A 22,367-nucleotide genomic window follows, 5' to 3' on the forward strand; every position below is an offset into this window, starting at 1 on the left:
CAAGTTCCAACAGAGGAGCATCCTACAGTATGGATGGCCAGTACTCTTCAAGTACTCAACTGTCAAGGTCATTAAAAACAAGGAAAGTCTGAGAAAGTGTCACAGAAAGAGGAGACCGAGGAAACATGACAACTAAATGTAACGGGGGATCCTGGATGGTCCAGGAACAGAAAAAGGATATCAGGTAAAACTCAGAAGCTAAATAACTACGGACACTAATTAATAACAATGTACCAATATTTATTCATGAATTGCAATAAATGTACTGTACTAATGTAAGATGTTAATAATAGGGAAAACTGTGTGCAAGGGCAAAGGGTAATATGGGAATTCTCTGTACTATCTGCTCAGTTTTTCTGTAAACCTAAAACTGTTCCAAAAAAGAAAGTCGATTTAAAAAAAAGAATCTGGAGGTCAGAGATGGAAGAAGTCAGAGACCCTCTTCTCCTGCTGGCTTTGCGTAAGCAAGCTTCCCTGAGTCCTACAGCTGCAGGGAACGAATTCTGCCAACGGCATCACGATCTTGGAAGAGGATCCTGGCCTCAGATGAGACCCCAGTGCTGGATGATACCTGGACTGCAGTTTTGTGAGACCCTGAGCAGAGAACCCAGTTAAGCCTGCCTGGAATTCTGATTCATGGAAACTGTGACGTAACAAATGTTTGTTTTAAGCTGCTTAAAAAAAAAAAAAAAAGCAACCAAACCACAACAACAATAAACATGTCATAAAGTGGTGGGTGTGCTGCAGAAAATTAAATTAATTAAAATGTAGAGAGCAACTGGGTAGCTCTGTTAAACTGGGTGGTCGAGGAAGCCCTCTCTGAGGGGGTGACTTTTCAGTCGGAATCTGAATCCTAAGCGGAGCCAGTCATGAGGTATTGGCGGGGAAAGCACTGTGGGCAAAGCTATCAGGCCACTCCACGGCCCTGAAGTAAAACTGTATGTGTACTGGGAGAGAGGCAGCCTGTGTGGCTGGAGTGACCTGAGCATAGGGGAAGGAATAGGAAAGGAGGTGGGGGAGGTAGAATGAGCCAGATTACACAGGGTTTCCACCGTGGACTGAATGTTTGCGTGCCCCCAAATTCATATGTTGAAATGCTAACCCCCGAGACGCTGGTATTAAATGGAGGGGCCTTTGGGAGGTGATTAGGTCATGAGGGTGGTGCCCTCGTGAATGGCATTAGTGACCTTATAAAAGAGGCCCCAGGGCTTCCCTGGTGACGCAGTGGTTAGGAACCTGCCTGCCAATGCAGGGGACACGGGTTCAAGCCCTGGTCCGGGAGGATCCCACATGCCACGGAGCAACTAAGCCCGTGAGCCACAACTACTGAGCCTGCACTCTAGAACCCATGAGCCACAACTACTGAGCCTGCGTGCCACAACTACTGAAGCCCACGTGTTCTAAGGCCCACGTGCCACAACTACTGAGCCTGCGTGCTGCAACTACTAAGGCCCGCGTGCCTAGAGCCCGTGCTCCACAACAAGAGAAACCACCGCAATGAGAAGCCCGCGCACCGCAACAAAGAGTAGCCCCCACTCGCCGCAACTAAAGAAAGCCTGCACACAGCCACAAAGACCCAACACAGCCAAAAATAAATAACTTTAAAATAAATAAAAGAGGCCCCAGAGAGTTCCCTTGGCCCTGCCACCGTATGAGAACACACAAGAAGGTACCATCTATGACATCTATGACCCAGAGGGCAGGTTCTCACCAGACACTGAATCTGCCAGTGCCTTGACCTTGGACTTTCCAGACTCCAGGACAGCAAGAAATAAACTTCTGTTCTTTCTAAGCCGCCCGGTGCCTGGTATTTTGTTAGAGCAGCCCAAGCTAACTAACACAGCTTCTAAAGAAGGGTAAGGAGTTTGGATTTTAAGTTCAAGTGTAAGCTTTTTGAGCATTGGTAGATAAGTGAATATCTGATTTATAGTTTCAAAAATATTATGCCAACTGCCCTGTGAAGGGCTGACTGCCCGGTGCCAGCGTCTAGATAGGCGGCTCCAGCATTAGCCTAGGTGAAAGCTCACGGCAGAGATGACGGATGCCTCCCAAGAGTGGGAGGACGAGGACATGTGAGCGCGTGCTGAGGGGCGGGGCATGGGTGTTGGATGTTCACACCCATCTTGTGGATCTGTGCCCATGAGGTGGGTCTAGGTTCGCCCGGCGAGTGAATTACAAGTAATCGTAGGAGTCACACGCTCCCTGCCACACGGCCCCGCCCCCCATGTCATCCTGTCCCTGTGCTTCTGAATCTCACTGATGACGAATCCAGACACTTGTTTCCGGCAGTTGCACCCAAACGCCGCTGTGCCAGTCTGGACTAGATTCTCCCCTGGAGGCCACGCCAAAGGGGAACCTGGATCCCACTCACCACCCGCAGCCTCCTGGCCCCACAGAGCTGCCATACTTAACTAAGTGCCTCCTCTGGGCTGAGCGTTAATTAAACACTTTGTTGCTAGTCATCTCACGAGGTGTGGGGTGCCCTCTCTTGAACCCCGGAAACAGTTAAATCGAGAAGAGAAGCACCCAGTGTGGGCCACCTCCTTTCGTGTGGGAACAGAGAAGAGGTTGCGAAGAGAACTCTTCTGTTTGTATTTCGGCCTCGGCCGGTTCATCTGAAGTCAACTGCAATTCCATCTTCAGACTCCCGACTTTAAATTTACCTTTTCCACTCTTGCCAACCCCTCCTTTTCCAGCTGCTCACCACACCCACACCCGGCCAGCACTGCGACAGTTGGTGCCCACCACCTTTCTCACTTGCTGCCCAGTCTAACCCCTTGGGCCCTAGTCTGTGCTCAGTTACGGGTGCCTGAAATGCCAATCTGGGTGACAGCTAAGGCCGTGGGGCCTTTTGGTCACAAATATCTACAGTTTGAGTGACTGCTCTGCCGTGCTTAGGAGGTTCCTGTCACAGGTAGCTGATTCTCCAAGCCCTTCAAAGGTCAGCCCTAGAGGGGCTGCCCTGGAGGGCAGGCACCGGTCGGGCTCTGCGAGGGGTTGATGCTGACATGTCTCTCTTTGACACACAGGGTTCTACAGGACAAGACTTCATTTTGGGGTTTGGCACCCAACCTCTCAGCAGCTCTCGGTGCTGAGCGGGGATGGGGGGAGGCACAGCCTCTACACTGAGTCTGCCTCCTCCCAGCCTCCAACTAAACCACACTCATGGGGTCAGCAGTCTGCAGCTGCCCTGGGCATTGGGACCCCCTGAAGCTGTGTCGGGCCTCCTTGGAAAGGGCACTAATTTGAAAAGGAAGAGGGTGCCTTCTCCCGCCTAGAGCTTTATCTTCCCCCAAAGACCAGGGTTTAAGGGGTCAGCTCTTAGCGGCTTTGTCCTTCTTCCTCTCCTACTAGGGCCTCCCTGACGGTACCCATGAGGTATGTGGACACCACTTTCCTCCCCAGCCTCTTTGGGGAGAGGACAGTTCTACCTATGGACACAAGCCCCATGGTCGATGAGATGCCCCCACTCCAACCAGGACAACGCTCCCGTCAGGAAGAAACAGCTCTTAGGACAGCAAGCTTCCCCAGAGTTCTTCTGGACGCTAACATTTTATTAGGAACTATGGTTTTTCCATTAAAAAAAAAAAAGAAAGGGAGTGCGTGTGCTGGGGAAGTGGGTTTAGCTGGGACCCTCGGTGATCAGGGCTCGGATAGGCCTCCACAGTAATAACCGAAGCCCTGTGACAGCACTTCCCTGTCTGATGCTGCTTAAGGTAGTCATAAAATGGGGCGGCTGGGGGGCATCGGGGGAAGGAAGAAAACAAATCACGAGAGGTCTTGCCCAACTGATTCATCCCCAGAACGTAACATTTCAGAGCTGGAGGGAAATTTAAAGGTCACCTATTCCCCCAGCTCTCACCCCTTATTGAGCGTCACCCCCAGAAGTTCAGCTTGGATTGGTCTGGGGTGAGGCCCTAGCATCAGTACTTTTAAAAGGTCTGCAGGTGATTCGACTGTGTGGTGATTAAGAACCACTAACCAGGCAGAAGGGAAGCAACACCCTCACTCATTCCCTGTGGGGAGGGGCCTCAGGTCCCCAGTCCAGCCTAAGGGCTTTCCTGGCGTCCCCAGAGCCCTAGGGCTCCTGGGCGGTATCTTAGCAAATGGGAGACAGGGCTTCCAGGCACCCTCCTGCCCCCCACTGTCTGCCCCACACCCTCTTCTGGGAGAGTTCCTACCCGGGGTCTCAGGTGAGTGGGAAGTGTCTCAGGGACCACCCCCTCTTCAAGTCACAGTGATGTGTGGCCTGGCCTGGAAGGACCACTGGGCCCATCACTCTTTCTCTGAAAGCTGTCAGAGTTGGAAGGCTTACGTAGCACCTGGGCAGGATGTGAGCCAAGTGCCGGCCTGGAGAGGGGAACGTGCAAGGGATGACGATCGCCTCGGAAGAGGCAGAGAGAAAGAGTATCGGCTCCCAGGGCTCCTGGATTTCTGCTCTGCCCGAGGCCTGTTTGCTCAGCTTTTCTCGGATCCCTGGGGGCCCTCTCTAGAGCCTTAGAAAAGCCCCGTTTTACTGGAGCCCATCTCTGTACAACCACAAGAGTCTTAGAGAGAACATTCACTACAAACAGAGCCACTCCACTTTTATCTTTTCACTTTTTGGGGTCCACAGAAGATTCTGACTGGAAGGTGGAAACAAAAAAGACTCCGTGCTGCTAACACCAAGTATGGAAATCCCGGGCCAAGTGTGACCCTCGCTTCAGTGAGGAGGACACCCGGGTGCAGAAAAGGCGGTGCGGCTGGTTTTGGGGGCCCCCGTCTCAGCGGGAGACCGGAAGGAGGGGTGAAGGAGCCACCGTGCCCCTCCCTCCCCAGCCTCTGCCCTAAGTGCCGCTGTGGGACCCACAGGGAGGCAGTGCTGGGCAGGGGCAGCTGACCCTGACGGCAGAGGATCCGGGAGGCACAGGGTGTCTGTGCTTTGGGGGAACAAGGATAAGCGGTCAGGCACGAGGTGGAATCCTGCAACTCTCCTCCTCTCCCAACCCACAGCTCACTCACTGAACCCCAGATCTCTCTGTCCACCTAGAAGGATACCGCCTCCTTTCTCCAGCCAGACCCACCCCTCCACCGCCTGCCCCTGCTGAGACCCTGAGTCGGGCCATTCACGTGGTGTCTACCATCTACCTGACGGTGGTTTCCACGCATGGGACTCACTGTCCTTTTTCCCCACACACATTTCTAACTCCCTCTGTCCAAGCCCAATTCCCCCTCTTCCTAACTCCATGCAAGTCATCCACCCACTTCTCCCCGAGGAGTGTACTGTGATGGGCCTACCGACGGTTAGCTTTGGCTTCAGACTGAGACTCAAACCAGGAGACCAAAAAGCACATCTCAGCTCCTCAGGGAGAAAAGAGGCACGTGTAGATAGTGGATTAACCTTTACTTCCCGTGGACTGGAGCCTACTCCCTCATAGCTACACAGTTCTGCTCATATACAGCCCTTTACAAGGGTGCGATCGGTTCTATGGCCCTGACAGTTATAGAGGGTAAGGGAGACGTGTGACGAAGGTCTAGCCCCGTCTTACCACCTTTAGAGCCTCGTTTGGAAACGGAGCGGCATTAAGACCCATAAATCAAGGGTAAAGGTATGCTTTTGAAGGGGAAACTGCCCAGATAGCACCTGCCGCCCACCCCAAAGTACAGTATGTGCATAAAACGCCCGAGTATTACGTGGGTTCTCACTTGCCCCAGATCTGACACCTCGCTCAATGCCATCGTCACAGTCTTTCCCACACCAGGTGGGCAGACGCCCGAGTGCAAGGACCAGCAGTGGAGAGTGGCTAAGGGGAGCTCTAAACATGTTCGCTGATTGAGTGAATGAAAGGGCCCCGCCGAGCCTGGGCCTTCGCCCACACGCCCACCAGCCATTCTCTCGGAATCCCAGTAACCAGGAGCCCCCCCCAAATTCCGCAGCCCCCAAGTCTTACCTCCCATGAGGAAGAGAAGCCCTGCCACATACTGCATAAGGCCTCGGTCCCAGCAGCAGCCCAGCACGCCGATGATCCAGCCGAAGAGGATGATGGCCACCGCCATGCCCATGAAGCCGGCCGTCATCCTACGCAGGTCTGCGGGGAAGCAGGCAGACAACAGTTAGCATCAGAGCCCGGAACTCAGGGTCCAGGGCACCCCGGCCCCGGGCGCGGGGGCAGGGAGGCCACCTGCCCTTTACAGACAGGGTGGTACAACCAAGCTTCCTCTGCAGAGGACAGAGCCCCCAGTGGTGACTGTCTCCTCGCGTGCAAACACATGCTGGGGCCGCGTGGTCCATACGCACAGGGAGAGATCATCATCATAGCTGTCATTTCTTTTACATCTCCTTTGTGCCAGGCACAGCACTGTTCTTCCCAAGGCTTCTCTCTCAACCTTCTAAGATATGTACTGTCTTTATCCCTATCTGAAAAATGCAGCAAGTTGCGGAAAGCCATACAGTGAGTGGTAGGACAGGGCGACAAGCCCAGATCTGTGCGGCTCCCCAGTCATAATCCAGCATTAGTCACCTCTCCGGGCAGGGAGCACCAGACGAATGGACCGTGAGAGCTGGGCTGGGTCGGGTCCTGGCAGTCTGGCTGCACCTGCCAGGGACTCTCTCCCTTCCCTCCAGGGTTTGCTGGTCTCCCAGGAGGTCAGGAGTGAGCATGAAGCTGCCGGTGGCATCGCTTTCCTCCTTCTCCAGTCCGGCCCCCAGGGTCTCAGCTCCCTGTGCACGTGAGGCCGCAGGGTGGGCACCATGCTTCCTGCTCTCAGACTGTACCCCCGAGGAGGCCTCCTCAGGTCAACCCGGTTTTCCAGATCAGGCCCTTCTCCGCTCTGCGCCCCACTGACCCGCCAGACAAAGCCTGGCGTAGGCACAGAGGGGAGGAGGGCCGTCTGGAAAGGTGGTATTTTTAGCAGAAGGGAGAGGGCAGAGCTGCTGCCATGTCAGCCTCATTCAGCAACTGGCTCGGCCTGGCTTCCTCCCAGTTCCAGCCCCGCCCTCCAGTGCCTCCTCCCCCTGCACCTGCCTCCCCTGGAGCCCGGCCTTCTTACCGCCCTCCTGGGTAACACACCACAACGGGGCTCCCAACAGGAGCCGTTTGTCTGGGCCTCTGCCCTAAGGGGTGGGAGGTGGGGATTTCAGAGCAGCCTGGAGATCCCCCGGGCGTTCCCCTCTCTTGGAGGAAGGGAGGGAGGAATGTGTGTGTGTGACGCTGAGGACCGGACAGCAAACTACACCAATCCCCACCCCCCCTCAACCCCCCACATCCAAGCAAGCACGGACGGTCTCTTCTCACCCCCGGGAAACGAACACCCAGGTTTCCATGGGGAGCATCTCACAGGCATCACGTCCCTTCTCTGCCTCTCTGCCACTCCAGTGCAGAGCAAACAGAGGATCCCTGGCACAGTTTGGCTTGAGGCCTCCTGCCCTCCCTGCCGCCACCCTCACGCTGGAGACGGATGTGGTCCACGAGCCTTGCCCTGACACTGAATATCAGACACTGGAAGCCGCCTCCCCGCCCTCCAGGGAGGAAGCTGGTTGGGGGGTGGGGGTGGGTGGGAAGGAGAACAGCAGCAGAGCCTCCCCGAGGAGGTGGGGGGACCTGACAGGGCCCTGTCACAGAGGCAGAAATCCACAGAGAGCCCGTTCCTGCTTTACTGAGTTCTCCTTGGTCCTCCCCACCCCTGCCGACCCGGAGTGCCCGCCGCAGCCAGGCAGCAGTCACATCCGTTACTCTTTGCTCTGGGGGCTCCCTCCACTCTCCACTGTAGTCAAGGGCAAGCAGGTGATGGGAATGGGAAAAGAGAGGTCAGGGTATTTTCAGTCTAAAGGAGATTTATATTCCCTTAAACAGGTCAGGAAATTTTTCTTCTATACCCCTGTGAAACCAATGGTTGCCTTTTCAGTAACTGGAGGGTTTCCAGGAAAAATCTCGGCCCCTCTGCCAGCACTAGAGAGGACCAACCTGCGGAAGCCCCAGAGCCCCTTCCAGCTGCACTTGGCCGGTACCGGCCCCTGGGCTGTGCAGACCCATGGGAGCAAAGGTACTGCCTGGGGGACTGAATGGAGACGGGGTCCTGTAAGGTGTGTGCACTTGGGCCAGGGATGGAAAAGCGCGCTGGGCAGGAAAAGAGAAATGCAAACCATTAAAAGAGGGAAGCGTATTGCTGTTGGTGGACGAAAGCAGAGTGCTTTACTTAGAAGAAAACAGAGCAAAAGGCAGGAAGGGAAATGGAGAGAATAATTCCTCTTCCAAAAGTCCTGAGACAGATAATAGTCATCTGTGTCCCAGGTCAGGGAGGGGTGTGCCTCCAACACAGACTAGGTACACTCTGCTGTCTCCCAAAGGCTTGGTCAACAAAAGCTGAGGGTCACGTTAAGTTGTTGATCTGGAAAGAAGGATGAAAACCAGAGGCCAGGTCTGAGTATTTTCACTGACCTGGGAGGATATTCACCATCACCCTATGAGCCTGATTTTGCTAGAGCCATGCAAGTACGGCTGGTTATTTTGCCCTCAGACCCACGTGGTAACTCAGGGCAGCTGCAGCAACAACTTATAAGGTAGGCAGGACAAGAAATATTCCTATTTTGCAGGATTTAAAGAAGTTACATAATTTATTAACAGTCTCAAACCCGTGAACTAAAAAAAGGAGTGAGTTGGGTTATTGAGTTGTGTGGGAAAGTGAAGTTAAAATGTAATTAATGTATCTAGTATTTCTTCCTCCCAAATTAAGCCAGGATTATAGTTACAAGATTTTTTTTTTTTAAGACAGAAATTCACACAGAAGGGGAAACTAGGAAAGGAGACAGCGGCAACAGAAGATTGGAAACCGTAAAGCTGAGAGACAGTATAATCGCCTCAGCAGAACTACAGAGCTAAGGCGAGAGCCAGCAGGGGGGAAGCTGGAAACCATCTTGCCAAATCCCCAAAAGGCTCAGGAACTGGCATCAGGAAGTTAAGCAGAGGGGAGGGAGATAAAACAAGGATTTGGTACAAGTTGTCTGAGCTGGAACTAGAACCCTAGCTCCCCTCACCCACTCTACACCTCTGGGGCTACCCCCTTTCCCGCACCCCCCAGGGTGGAGTGGGCATACTTAGGACTGGGGGCTGACAAGCTCAGGTGAGGGCTGGCCGGCACAGCTGAGGGTCATTATGCACAGAGCAGGTGTCTGTGCACATACAGAACGTTGAATGCTTACCCTTGAGACCCCAGACCTCTTCTGCCTGGCTCTCAGAAGCAGACTGCCCTGCCTTTGCCCTATAGCCTGGAAGCTGGGAGAGACCTTTCTGGTGATGACCAGCACAAGAGAAAATATCTAGACACATTGCCGCCGTGTGTCGCAAGGGAGGCATAAGCAGCCACTCCCAGCAGCCACAGCGAAGCTTCCCATTGGCAAGCCCACCCCCGACTCAGGGCTTCCAGGCAGCCCCAAATACCTGAGAAAAGCTATAAGCTGGGAGAAGAGCTTGAGGAAACAAACTGCAGGGAAAAGAAACAATAATTAAAAATTATTCCTGGGAAATGCAAATCAAAACCACAATGAGATACCACCTCATACCCGTCAGAATGGCCATCGTCAAAAAGACCACAAATAACAAATGTTGGTGAGGATGTGGAGAAAAGGGAACCCTTGTGCACTGTTGGTGGCAATGCAGATTTGTGCAGCCACTGTGGAAAACGGTATGGAGGGTTCTCAAAAAACTAAACCTAGAACTACCCTATGACCCAGCAATTCCACTCCTGGGTATATATCCGAAAAGAACAAAAGCACTAATTTGAAAAGATACATGCACCCCAGTGTTCAGAGCAGCATTATTTACAATCGTCAAGATATGGAAGCAACCTAAATGTCCATCAACAGATGAATAAAGAAAATGTGATAAATATATTTATACACACACACACAATGGCATACTACTCAGTATTCTATAAAAAAAATAACAAAATTTTGCCATTTGCAGCAACATGGATGGACTTGGAGGGCATTATGCTAAGTGAAACAAGCCAGACAGAGAAAGACAAATACTGTATGACATCACTTATATGTGGAATCTAAAAAATACAACAAACTAGTGAATATAACAAAAAAGAAGCAGACTCACAGATACAGAGAACAAACTAGTGCTTACCAGTGGGGGGATGGCAGGGGGAATACAGGGGTGAGGGTGGGAGAAACAAACTACTGGGTGTAAGATAAGCTCAAGGATGTACTGTACAACATGGGGAATATAGCCAATATTTAACAGTAACTGTAAATGGAAAGTAATCTTTAAAAGTTGTATAAAAATTTTTTTAAATAAATTAAAAAATTATTAATATCCCCAAGAGACAAGAGAAGAAACACAGTGTGCCTCCATGAAATACGAACAGGATACTATTGAAAAGAACTCTCTGAAGAACAAAAATAATACCTTATAATAATGGAATCAAAATCACTGAAATTAATATTATAAAATCAATTCTAATTTATGGATTAACAGTCCTATCTTGTTCCAAAATATTTAGGAGTCTTACAAAATGCACACAGTATAACAGGATAAAAATAATCAACAAGGAAATGAAGGAAAGAGAAAATAAAAAAATAAAAGAAGATGAAGCCAGATATCACATTCACACACAAAATTTGGTCCACGATGTCTTTATAAAGGTTATTATAGTCACCATATTTGGATTTAAGGCATTAGATATTATTTTGATTATCTTTAAATCTTTGTTGTTTTTTATTTGCATTTGAGAAAATCCCAAAGGCCACTCTGCCTATGGAATGACCCACATATAGATGGCCCCATTCCTGCCCATTCCTGCATTAGCCCATGTGTCAATTTCATTTCTTTAGGAGTAAGAAACTGCCTTTTTTACTCTTTGTGATTTCTCACTGTGCTCACAGCAGTACTTTGCACCCAGGAATTTACATAGCTTGTACAGTTAACCCTTGAACAAAGAGGGGAGTTGGGGCACCGACGCCCCGCACAGTGGAAAATCCACGTATAACTTATCGTCGGCCCTCTGTACACTTAGCTTCTCTGAATCCACGGTTCTGCATCCGTGGATTTAGTCAACCACGCATGTTGTGCTGCTGTAGTATGTACTCTTGAAAAACACCCGCGAATAAGTGGACCCATGTAGTTCAAAACTGTGTTGTTCAAGGGTCAACTGTTATTTCTTTCCCCGTCTTTTCCTGCCTTTTTGTAGAAAGAAGGAAGGAGGCAAGGAGGGAGGGAGGGAAGGAGGTGAGGTGGGGGGAGGAAAGGAAAAAGAAAAGGAAAAAGAAAACCTAACTCAACTATCTGAAGCCATGGGAAAATATTCTGCAGGGTCAGCCTAAGAATAATCCCCTTGGAAAGAACTTGGAATAGTGAGTTGGGCAGGCAAAGGCTGAGATAAAGAAAAATCTTCTCATGAATTGTGTTGGGTTTGAGTCTAATATCTGTATTCCACGACCGTAATGTTTGACATTCTAATGTTCGAAATGAGAAAGGTGCATTCTAAACTTTCTAGAAAAAGAATTTAGCTCAGTGCAGTGGAAAGGAGCGGGCAGAAGCGGGTGGATGATGAGGACAGAGGAGGAGGAAAACCAGGAGAACCATTAAACAGAAGCAGAAAAAAGCCGTTCTCCCTCGTGGAAAAATTTTTATTTTGAAGTTTACACTCCTATTAACATTTAAATTGAAAGGTATTGCTTGCAACTCTAGATAGGAAACCAGGATATCTGCATTTAAATAAACACCATTCAGAGAAGGAAAATATATATGGGCTCTGAATTTCTTTCTATTTGCTCTTTAAAGAACTCAGTACAAAAAAACTGATGAGGGCTGGGATTTTCTTCTCATTAAAAAAACAGAGATGGTCGGGATAAGTATGGGTTAGACCTTGCTGTGTCAGTAAAGACAGGTGATGGGGAGGGCAGACACTGTATTAACGGTCCAGGGTGAAGAGTATGGCGAAACCAACAAGGTCATGGTCCTCTTCTGCTGGCCACGCGAGGCACCTCTGCCTGAGATGAGCACTGCCTTGGCTACAAGGATGCCCTGGTAGCTGGACATGCATTCACAAATTAATCAGTCCCTTTGGGGTTCAAGGTCACAAGAATTGGAGGGCAGAGCAAGGTGGTGAGGACAGAACTCAGTGCTTTTGCCCCAAGGGATCAGTCTGGAAGGTTAGAAGTGGAGAGAGATAGTTGGGCGATGAACATGTTAGCCGTGGGATCAACTCAGGACAAACTGATTCACAGGGGAAGGAATATTCCAGGAACCAATTACTGCACAGCAACCATCTCTGAAGGAAGTGGGGCTTGATTCTGGGTAACCACACAGAGATTCAACAGATGCGGATGCAAGCACGGATTCTTGGAATCAGGCTTCCCTGATTCAAATCCTGGCTCTGCCGTGTACTGGCTGCGTGAACTTGAGCACGTTAGTCCCTCTCTCTGGATCTGTTTCCACCTCTATAATGGGAGGTTATAACAGTGCCTACTTCAAAGGGTTATTAAGAGGATTAAATAAGTTATTATGTATAAACTGCTTAGAATAATACCTGGCACAAAGCTAGAGCTATACAGATGTAAACAGAAATGGAAGACACTTAAATTAAAGCTGTTCTCTTTTTTCATACACCGCATCTCTCACACGTGTTGTGCAAGAGCACACAAGAGCTAAGCGGCATGTTGGGGTTAGCCCCTAATTAAGGATTTGGTACCCAGAGGGAACAGGTTTCTGGGGTCTGTTCTTGTACCTCTCTCGGGTACCAGGAGAGGCTGAGGTGAAGGCTTTATGCATCTATTTGTTAATATTGAGATGCATCCACCCTGGAGTGGTGATGCTCCTTATCCTTGGGGGACCCAAAACATCTAGAGGCCACGGCAGCTAATAGCAGAGGTGCTGGGGGCCATAGAGGCTGCTTGAAACCTGGGCTCTAGCATTGAGCACTGTACTGATCTAAAAGGAAGAGGCATGGGGCAAGACCATAACTTTTCAGTGATCTAATTAGTTAACAGTGAAACAGAGAAGTAGCGCACAAATCTGGAGTAGGAACCTATGTTGATGTCTTCTTTGTATATATGATTAAAAGGTTTTGCCTATGGCTTTCTTCCAGAGTATAAGTCGGTTCAGCATCGTGATGTAGTTGTATTTAAGAAACCATTTTTATGGGAAAACAAAATAGTTCTTGCGTTTCCATAAGAAAGTGTCCTCTGCCCATCCCTGTGCCTCCACCTTTCTCCAAGAGCCCCGTGTTCCGGTCATGAAAACACTGCAGTTCTCTGAAAGGCTTGGCATTTTCCTCCCTTTCCTTGATGACGCTGTGCTCTCTGCCAACATGGCTGCCCACATGTTCCACCACGCAAGCTTCTCATCATCCTTAAAATTTCCCTAAAAAGTAAATGTCTGGGAGGCTTCTAAGGTGCTTTAGCCGACACTGGCGTCCAGTGCTCCAGGCTCCTGTAGCACGTGGCTGATAATCATTCCTCCAACACTTATCACGTCTTACTGTAATTATTTATGTCTCCCTTCCTCCAGCAAATGTGAGCTTGTTCAGGGCTGTGGTCGTGTCTCATTTATTTTGCCTTCCCAGTCCCCAGCGCGTTGCCCGGCAAAAGCAGGTGCTCAATAAATGTCTGCTAAGTGAGATCCCACCTTGTGATGATTACTAAAACTGTATGCACCACGGACTAAAGCAGAATGAAGAGGACGCGCTTACCCAACTCCACCCACTCCAGTGACTCAAACGTCATTGTGACTTGAAGCCAACTTCTCTCTCCTCCAACCTTATTTTTTAAAAGCCAGCATTAATTATTGCTTAACAATTCAACGTAATTTTTTGCTTTTGTTTTTTTGTGTACACAAAGAAAAGAAACATCATCAACATAGGTTAGGTTTCCGATCGCACAGAGCCATGCAACATGGGGGCTCCTTACCATAAAGTTTAATGAGCACATGTGAAACCCCACAGATCACGATCCCAACAGACCTTTCTGTGCTGTCCCCACAAGTCTGGAAGAGATCGTGGGGGAAGGTAGCTGCTGTAGAAATGAGAAGTGGTTTTTGGGTCAGAAGACGGGCTTGGCGCTTCCTGCTCCTCAACCCTACCTCCGGATTAGAGAGCTGCCATAAATAGGGACATTATGTGATATAGCATATACAAATCACATCCATTGTCAAGACAAGGGAAGGCAAATTGCAACATTTGTACCCGCCTGATGAAAGAAAGCTAGGTCAGCAGCTAAAGCAAGTGCCTGGAGAGAAGAAAGAATGGGGAAAAAACCCAGAACCGAGAGGCAGAGTCCCAAACAAAAAAACCCTCAAGAATGACTCCCTCCTCCCTGCTGCCACACTGCTGAGCCAACAGCAGAAACTGCAGACAGGAACGATGAGAAGGAAACTACAGTGCAGCCAACCAGATACACACGAGTAGACCCACTGGGTGCCCAGTTCTCTGTCCTCGGGGGTCTTCCAGCCGGGCACGACGAGCTAAACCAATACAGTCGCTATTCCACCCTAGAGAAGCTCCCAACTCTCCTCCTCTAGATCACGTGTCACTGACAGCTGCTCTGAGTGCAGAGGACAGAAATCGGGGTGGCAAGAATGTGTCCCCAGAGGGTCCCCACAAGGCAATGGGAAGATAGGAGCTTTAAGACACGTGGGCACCCTAGAGAGCACTATGCTTTCCAGAAACATGCTGCAGGCGCCTGAGAATCGGTTGATTGCAAAGAATGTGAAAGGCCTGGGGAAGAGGAAGATAAATAGGAATGAGCGTTTATTGTGCATCTACTATGCGCAAGGCGCTGGGCTGGGCAATTTACATGGGACACGCCTGTGAAGCCTCGCAATGGCTCTATAAGGAAGATACTATTTCTCTCATTTTGTAGACTTAGCTATGGAGACAATGGAATTTCAGTCGATCAAGGTCACACAGCCAGGCAGAGGCAGGCCTGGGAAACGGCCTCCCTCTGCCCATGCCCTTTCCATTCGACTCCGTGCCGCTTCAAACCCCAGAAGAGAATTTAACATTCAGTAAAATGTAATGGAATATTATTCAGCTGTTAAAATTACTCTCGTGGAGAATGTCAATGACCAGGGAAAAGTTCACAACAGAATATTAAATGAAAAATAATGCACAAGCTTATCTATTCCATACAACCCCTAGGCTGCGGGCGTACGTACGTGCATCCACGCACGTACACCCACGTGGGAGACGCAAGGGAGAAGTACCCCAGATGCTAACAGGGAGCCTTTCTGGGTTGTGATGTTTGGGGTTTTGTTTGTTCTTTCCTACAATGAGAATGAATTCCTTTAACAATGAAACGTTGAGTTCTCTGGGAGATGTGAGCTTTACTGCTTTTTAAAGTTCTAAGTACAAATGATGAGGCAACCGAACTGATAGGAGACGCTGATCTCAGGCCTGGCCGCAGATTCCTTCTCATGAGTACCCCCTTCTTAAAGACACACTGCCACTCAGTAGTTTCTTCAGTCTTTTCAACAGTGAAAGCAAGACTTGCCAAGCTGCTCTTTGGCCAACAGTATGGACTGTGGAATACTTGCCATCAGAGGGCAGTGCTTTCTTTACCTGGCAGCTCCAGCTCAGGCCAGCACAGGAATGGGGCTCTAAGATGTCGCTGCCCTCTGCTGCCATTCTTTCCGCATGGGATGCCGTCAGGGAGGTGTGCGGGGCCCCTCAGTACTCTCTCTCTGACTAGATCCCATGCTTTAGGGGCTAGGCACCTTGCAGATACCTGAGAACCTCAGATGGCTCACACGAATGTCTCTGTAGCAATCTTCTCACCCTCAAACGTCCCTTCCACTAATGAGGTTCCCAGGAACAAGCACAGCAATTTCTGTTTGAATGACACAATGGTGTAGAGATAAACAAAACACTGAACTTGATGTCAGAAGACCTGCATCTGAGGCCCAGTTCTCCCCGTGTTGGCTGGGATGCAGCGTACAGGTCACACCAAACTCTTAGTTCTGAGGCCTAAGAACGATACAGAGAGAACAACAACGGGGCAGAGAACAGTGGATGGAGAGCCCCCTGCTCCCTCCACGTTCTCCAGCTGTGTGGGCCGTACGGCAGCCAGGGCTACACGTGGGAGCTGAGGACTTGAAATCGTCATCAAGCACCTGGGCTGAGACACGTACATGTAAAATACACACCAGCTGTCCAAGACGGTATGAGTTTTCATGAAATATCGGAATAATCTGTACACTGATTACATGCTGATGTGACAGTATTTGGGATATACTAGAGTAGATAAAATACGTGATGAAAATTAGTGTTATTATTTCTTTTTACACAGTTAATGGGGCTAGTAGAACATTTTAAATTGGATTACAGTTTGCATGATATTTCAATGGACAGCACTTTTTTGTTTTTTGAATTTGCTGTGTTGGCAACACAGCATTTATTTATTTAACATCTTTACTGGTGTACAATTGCTTTACAATGGTGTTAGTTGCTGCTGTATAACAAAGTGAACCAGCCATATGCATACGTATATCCCCATATCCCTTCCCTCTTGCGTCTCCCTCCCACCGTCCCTATCCCACCCCTCTAGGTGGATGCAAACGACCGAGCTGCTCTCCCTGTGCGATGCGGCTGCTTCCCACGAGCTATCTATTTTACATTTGGTAGTGCATATACTGGACAGCACTTTCTGTTTTTTGGGGTTTTTTTCTTTTTTTTGCGGTACGTGGGCCTCTCACTGTTGTGGCCTCTCCCGTTGCGGAGCACAGGCTCCGGACGCGCAGGCTCAGCGGCCATGGCTCACGGGCCCAGCCGCTCCGCGGCATGTGGGATCCTCCCGGACCGGGGCACAGACCTGTGTCCCCTGCATCGGCAGGCGGACCCTCAACCACTGCGCCACCAGGGAAGCCCAGCATTTTCTAAAGAGAAGGGTAAGACATTGGGCAGAACTTGCTACGAGGGTTTTGCAACTTGCAGTGTACTCCCCACCTTCAGTTTACACACAGAAGGAGATTAGGGGGCAGAGACTGAAGAGGGAGGGTTCTTAGAAGAGAGTCAGCAGAGGGCTGCGTGTTTCCCTTCCTCCCACGATAGCTTCCCCACTCCCAGCACCACCTCCTCAAGCCAAGAAAAGGGCCCTTGAGAGAACCATTTGGAGAGCGGCACACAGGTACCCTAGAGTTTAGAGGACACAGGGCATGGTACCTACGTGTGGCACGAAAAGATGAGGCGAGAAGCCGGTTAGAGTTGCCCGTGAAAGCAAAGACAAAGCTACACATCCAGAGTCTGGCTGGGGAACGATCCTGTGCTTTCTCCACGGGCCAAGCGGAGGCCAACGAACACTAAAGGTTCCTAGAAAAGACGCGACCCAAGAGCTTCACCTGGTAGGGTGTGATGACTGCAACAGAGTCCTATGAGGGGTAGCACCAAAATTGGGGGCTGAGGAAGGAGTGGGACCAGGTCAGCTGGAAGGTGCACTGCCCACATCAGGAGACGATGAGGTGTGGTCAGTCACTGAGAACCTTTTCCAAAGGAATCACAAAGCTGCCCTGCAAGAGACAGATCAGCACTGGGGCCTTGCTGCATGCAGGGCACCAAGAGACAGCAACGCCACCAGGCAAACAAGACCCCGCGGGCCTTTTACCCATCGTTCTCTCGACGCCCCCCCCCCCCGCCCCGCCCCGCCCCAACCCTAGAGGAAGCAGTAGTAGTATAGCTAAAGGGGGGCAGGTGGAACAATGCTGAAGAAGGAGCAGAACAGACCTTCTTTCTTACGGCACGTTTCCAGGAGGGGGCCAAGCCCATGCACTGGGGAAGGGAGAAGATTTAAACCAGATACAAGACCGACATTCTGATACTAGATCCGACTCAAATGTTAACATCTACAAATGCAAGTTTACTAATACCTGAAGGTTACCCAAAGAAACTGTGGGAATCTCCTATAGATGTCAACTAAGAACGGGAGATTAGACAGAATAGGGCTAAAAGGGTGGTAGTGAGAATAAAAGTTGTAGATGCAGCCTTTTCAATAAATTGGTTAAAAATGATCTTATACAAGTCATATCTGAAACAAGAATGGTAACAATACAGCCAGCATTTTTCATGAGTCAGGCATGTCCTAAGCACTTCCTATACCTTATCCCATTTAATCTTCCCAACAAACTGATGAGTTTATAATGCTCCTTTTATTGATGAGATAATAAGTAACTTGCCCCAAGTCAGGCAGCTTGCAAGTAGGAGACTCCAAAACCCAGGCTTTTAGTCCCTTTGCTCTGCAGTCTCTTGGAGTCATTGACCAAGTGACATCTGTGACAACAGATGTAAACTGTACGTGTAAACTGTAAAGTGCCACCACAAATACCAGTGATCATTTATGTTCACTGGCAGGCTGCAAGGCAGAGGAACAAACACAGGGCACCCAGGGGGCGTTACTGGTATCCTCTAATGTGTAGTTAGCAGTCTCAGGACACACTGGTCATTACAAACAACACGGGAAATCCAAGACAAATAACTTCTCCCCCTCCCTGGCCCTTCCCCAAGTCTTTAAATTTGCAATCCAGGCCAATTTTGTTTTCTAATTTAGAAGTATGATAATGAAGGGCCTAAGAAGTGTGTGCTTGCCTCTGGCCACATATAAGCAGAGAGGTTTTCCAAAGCCCATGTGCATGGGGTGGCAGGAACAGGCAGTGTGACAGAAAAAAAAAAAGGGTGCTTTGTGGTAGTAAGGACCATGGAATAGTGGGTGCGCATTGCCCCGGGCAACAGGAGATCTGGTCTTTGACCCCTGCTACTAGTTCTATTACTTTAGGTAAGTCCTATAATTGCAGGGTTCCTCTACTTTCTGAAATGGGGATAATCATACCTTTCCTGCCTGGAGGTCTGGGGGTAGACCAGATGATTCTGCTCTAGCAGCTGTGATACTCAGCCCCATTTTTGCAATATGCCAGCCTGTCTTTAGCTCAAGACACGGAGCACAATTCAGAAACAATGGGTACATTATCAAAACACTAACACTACATCCTGGGGCCATTTCTGAGGAGTGTTGAATGATCATAACTCAAGCAGGTAACATAAACCAAGGGAGGCTGTACGCCTCCCACAAGGCTGGGAGTCCCGGGCATGAGACACAGAGCCGCCTCCTCTGTGTGGTCAACCTCCCATCCCCCACTCTGGGTCTCTCCCTGGTAAGGGGACGCTCGGCAGTGATCAGTAGTGAGTGAGTGGACTTGGATGACCTCTCTTTCCCCTTATGCCTTCCTCTGTGGCTCCCCTGGCTTGTTTTTGGAGGCTTCCTGTGACCCAGGCTTCTTTGGCAAATGGTTAAATCTCATTCAGATAAAGATCTTGCCAAGAAAAGGGCCTCTGTAGGAAACTAAAAGTATATCATACCCTCCACCTAAAAACAATTCATCAACAGAAATTCCCTCTCTGGGGTCAACTTATACTCATTTATTCATTCACTGCATGTTTAGCAAGCAGCAGCTATGTTCAACAACAAAACTGGGTCCCTGGCTTCAATGAAAGGTACTTTCCAGGGAGAGAGACAATTTCCATATACGCATACGTATCACACCATGACAGGTGGCGATAAATGCTAGAAAGAAAAATAAAGTAGGTGACAGGGATGAAATGTAATGGGGCAGAAGTGGGGGAGTCGCTAATTAACAGAGGGAGGTTAGAAATGATCTTAATAAAGTGACACTTCAGCAGATACCTGAGGAAGTGCGGGAACAGACAGGTGGATATCTGAGGGAAAGGCATTCCAGGAAGAGGGAATAGGAGAAGCAAAAGCACTCAGGCAGGAATCTGCTTAGCATACTTGAGGAACAGCAGGTAGACGACACATTCTACATAATCCTGTAGGATATCTTTCTCTTCCCAATTATTAGTGTAACACGCTGACTTAGAGCCACGTGATAAATCCTAGTGATTGTTTGGAAGCAAAGAAGTACTTGGTATAACCAGCTAAGTTCTCTTTCAACTTAGGGAAAGAAAAGCAGTAGAATTCATAGGAATTGGTGACTAGCTAAATATGAGAGATGAAGGAGACACATCACTGAGGACCCCCAGGTCTCTGGCTTAGATAAGGGGGAAAATGATGATGTCATTGACCCAGATACAGAGTAAAAGAAGCAGCAGAGAGGGTTGCTCCTCTGTTTGAATTCAGTTTTATTTTTATTCACTTTTTGGAGGGGGATGGGAGAAAGAATGTGAAGGGCAGGTCTCGTAGGAGAAGAGAGGATGCTAAGGTCAGTTTGTTAAGCATTTAACAGACATCTAACTGGAGATGTCCCTTATGGTACTTCTCATAAAAGTGAGAAGAGACAAAGGTGAAGGACAGAATTTGAACATCAAGATTTAAGGGATGAGAAGAGGAAGAGAAGAAGAATGAGAATGGGTGCCTAAGAAGGGCGGGGCAAAATCCGGCATAAGGGTCATCCCGGGAGGGAAAGGAAGAAAGGTTTCAATGATGGCTAATGATGCTGAGATCAAATAAGACCTCATGTCAGAAAACAGTCAGAAAGGCTTGCCGAGCACCGACTGTGTGCCAGGCATTGTGCCAGCCACACGGAACACTGCAATTCACAAGACTGGCATGGTCTCTTCCACACAGAGCTCACTAGGTTCACAGCTAGGAGGTCCCCGCGACCTTGGCATAGGCTCCTTGAGTGGAAGTCGACCTCACTGAGTTCCTAGGAACGAATAGGAGGTAAGGAAATAAAAGTCACTCTTTGACACTCTGCTTTCAGGTGGCCTGACTCTAGTGAAGAGGAGGGAAACGGAGAGACACTTAGGATGGAATGTGGAGTGAGGGGGACTTTTCTTTTCCTAAAGTCTTTAAGACTTGCCTGTATTTCTATGCAGAGGAGAAAGAATTAGCAGAGAGGATGAACCCGAAGGTATCAGAGGCAACACCCATTCATGTGCTCTGAGTCTTATCCAGATCAAAAGAGCAGACTCACACCCAAACGCAGCCAAGTCCCTGCTTCCACTTGAAGGCACTTGAGGGCAGCAGAGCCTGGCGGTGAGAAACGCTGAGCCTGAGGGTCAGACGATCTGGGCTTGAATTCCAGATCTACCACTTACTAGCCATGTGACCTTCACGGCTCCGTGCCTCAGCTTCCCCATCTGCGAGCAGGGATAATAACAGTTATCCTCAAAGACTGTTATGACGATGATATTTTTATATCACTTAGAGGCTGGCCCAAAGTAAGTGCTATGCAAGTGTTGGGAAAGTAAAGTCTAGAAACAGACACACGATTTACACATACGAAGCTTGGTAGATGGGAGGAGGGTTAGAAAATGGGTGAGCACACGGGTGAGCATATATCTTTCTTCTTCCAAAGCCATGCAGCGCTCAGCTCAGAACTCCATCTTCTCTGAAACTCTCTTGGGGAGTTCTACCCAGAAAGACACATTCTGTAGGAAGTACCCAGCATGGAGCATACCTGTGGGCCGACCTCTTACTTAGGGCACATTCATCCATTCACTGACTCATTCATTTGTTCATCACCCACAGAGCTCCATGCCTCGTCCAGGTATTGTTCTACAAAGATGGGTAAGACACTAGCCCTTCCCTCGAGAAGGCTGCTGGTCCAGAAAGCCTTGGGTCTTCTCTCCTGCTGTCTGCCATGTGTGGTGTGGTCATTCAGTCGCTCAGGAACTGGGACAGCATCATTTCTTCTCTGTGTCTCTCAGAGCATCTAATACACAGTAGGAGCGCCAAAACCCCACAGGATGAAGGAATGAATGTCTATTCCATTCTGTAGGCACCCGAATGAGTAGGAGCCCACACCGTCTCCCAGACGATGAGTTATCAAGGGAGAAAGGAGCTGACGCTTCTTTGTCCCTTACTACGTGCCACGCACCGTTGACAGTACACTACTCACTTACAGCCAGTGGGTGAGAAAAAGCCTTTCCTACTCCTTTTGTTGAAAACTGATGCCTAATGGCTTCACTCTTATGTTTTCAAATGTTTTCCATTATGTATGGTTTGCTTTCCATGCTTGAAATGTCTCACGTGACTGGAAACATTTTTCATGCTTCACGTGTAGTCAGTCGCTTTGGGATTTTGCCAGTGTTTGGCTGTTGGGTCTTTTGTTAAGTAAATGCTTGTTATGTACTTTGGTTCTGCAAGAGAAGAGCAAGCCCACCCCTCTGGCCCCGTGTGCACACTCTCTCCCTCTGCCCTCGACGTTATCTTTGTTCTGTGGCAGCCTATCAAAGCCCGTTCCAGCAATGTGCCTATTAGTAAGGCCAGGGTCATCGGCAGATGAGTGAAAACCCAGAACCAAACAGGAATCATTGGGCAAAAACATTTTTTTTCGGTTCTTCCAGGAGAACTAGTGTGTTTGGTTTACCTCCAAGTTAGAAAAAATAAATAAATAAATGGATCACGGATTTTTTTTTTTTTTTTTTTTTTTTTTTTTTTT

The 22,367-nt window shown here is 49.2% G+C and overlaps 1 protein-coding gene across 1 annotated transcript in view; it reads right to left on the bottom strand.

The window, feature by feature from the left end:
* The window catches only part of TMEM178B (transmembrane protein 178B), a 367,779-nt gene that overhangs the window by 33,483 nt on the left and 311,929 nt on the right, over positions 1-22,367 (bottom strand). Inside the window, exon 4 of the mRNA XM_027101712.1 lies at positions 5,931-6,068. Within this exon, the coding sequence (XP_026957513.1) occupies positions 5,931-6,068 (138 nt within the window). The remainder of the gene's footprint in view (positions 1-5,930; positions 6,069-22,367) is intronic.

Source organism: Aethalodelphis obliquidens, unplaced genomic scaffold (assembly GCF_003676395.1).
Source record: "Aethalodelphis obliquidens isolate GAN/ISIS:26980383/991018 unplaced genomic scaffold, ASM367639v1 scaffold5, whole genome shotgun sequence".
Taxonomy (NCBI): Eukaryota; Metazoa; Chordata; class Mammalia; order Artiodactyla; family Delphinidae; genus Aethalodelphis; species Aethalodelphis obliquidens.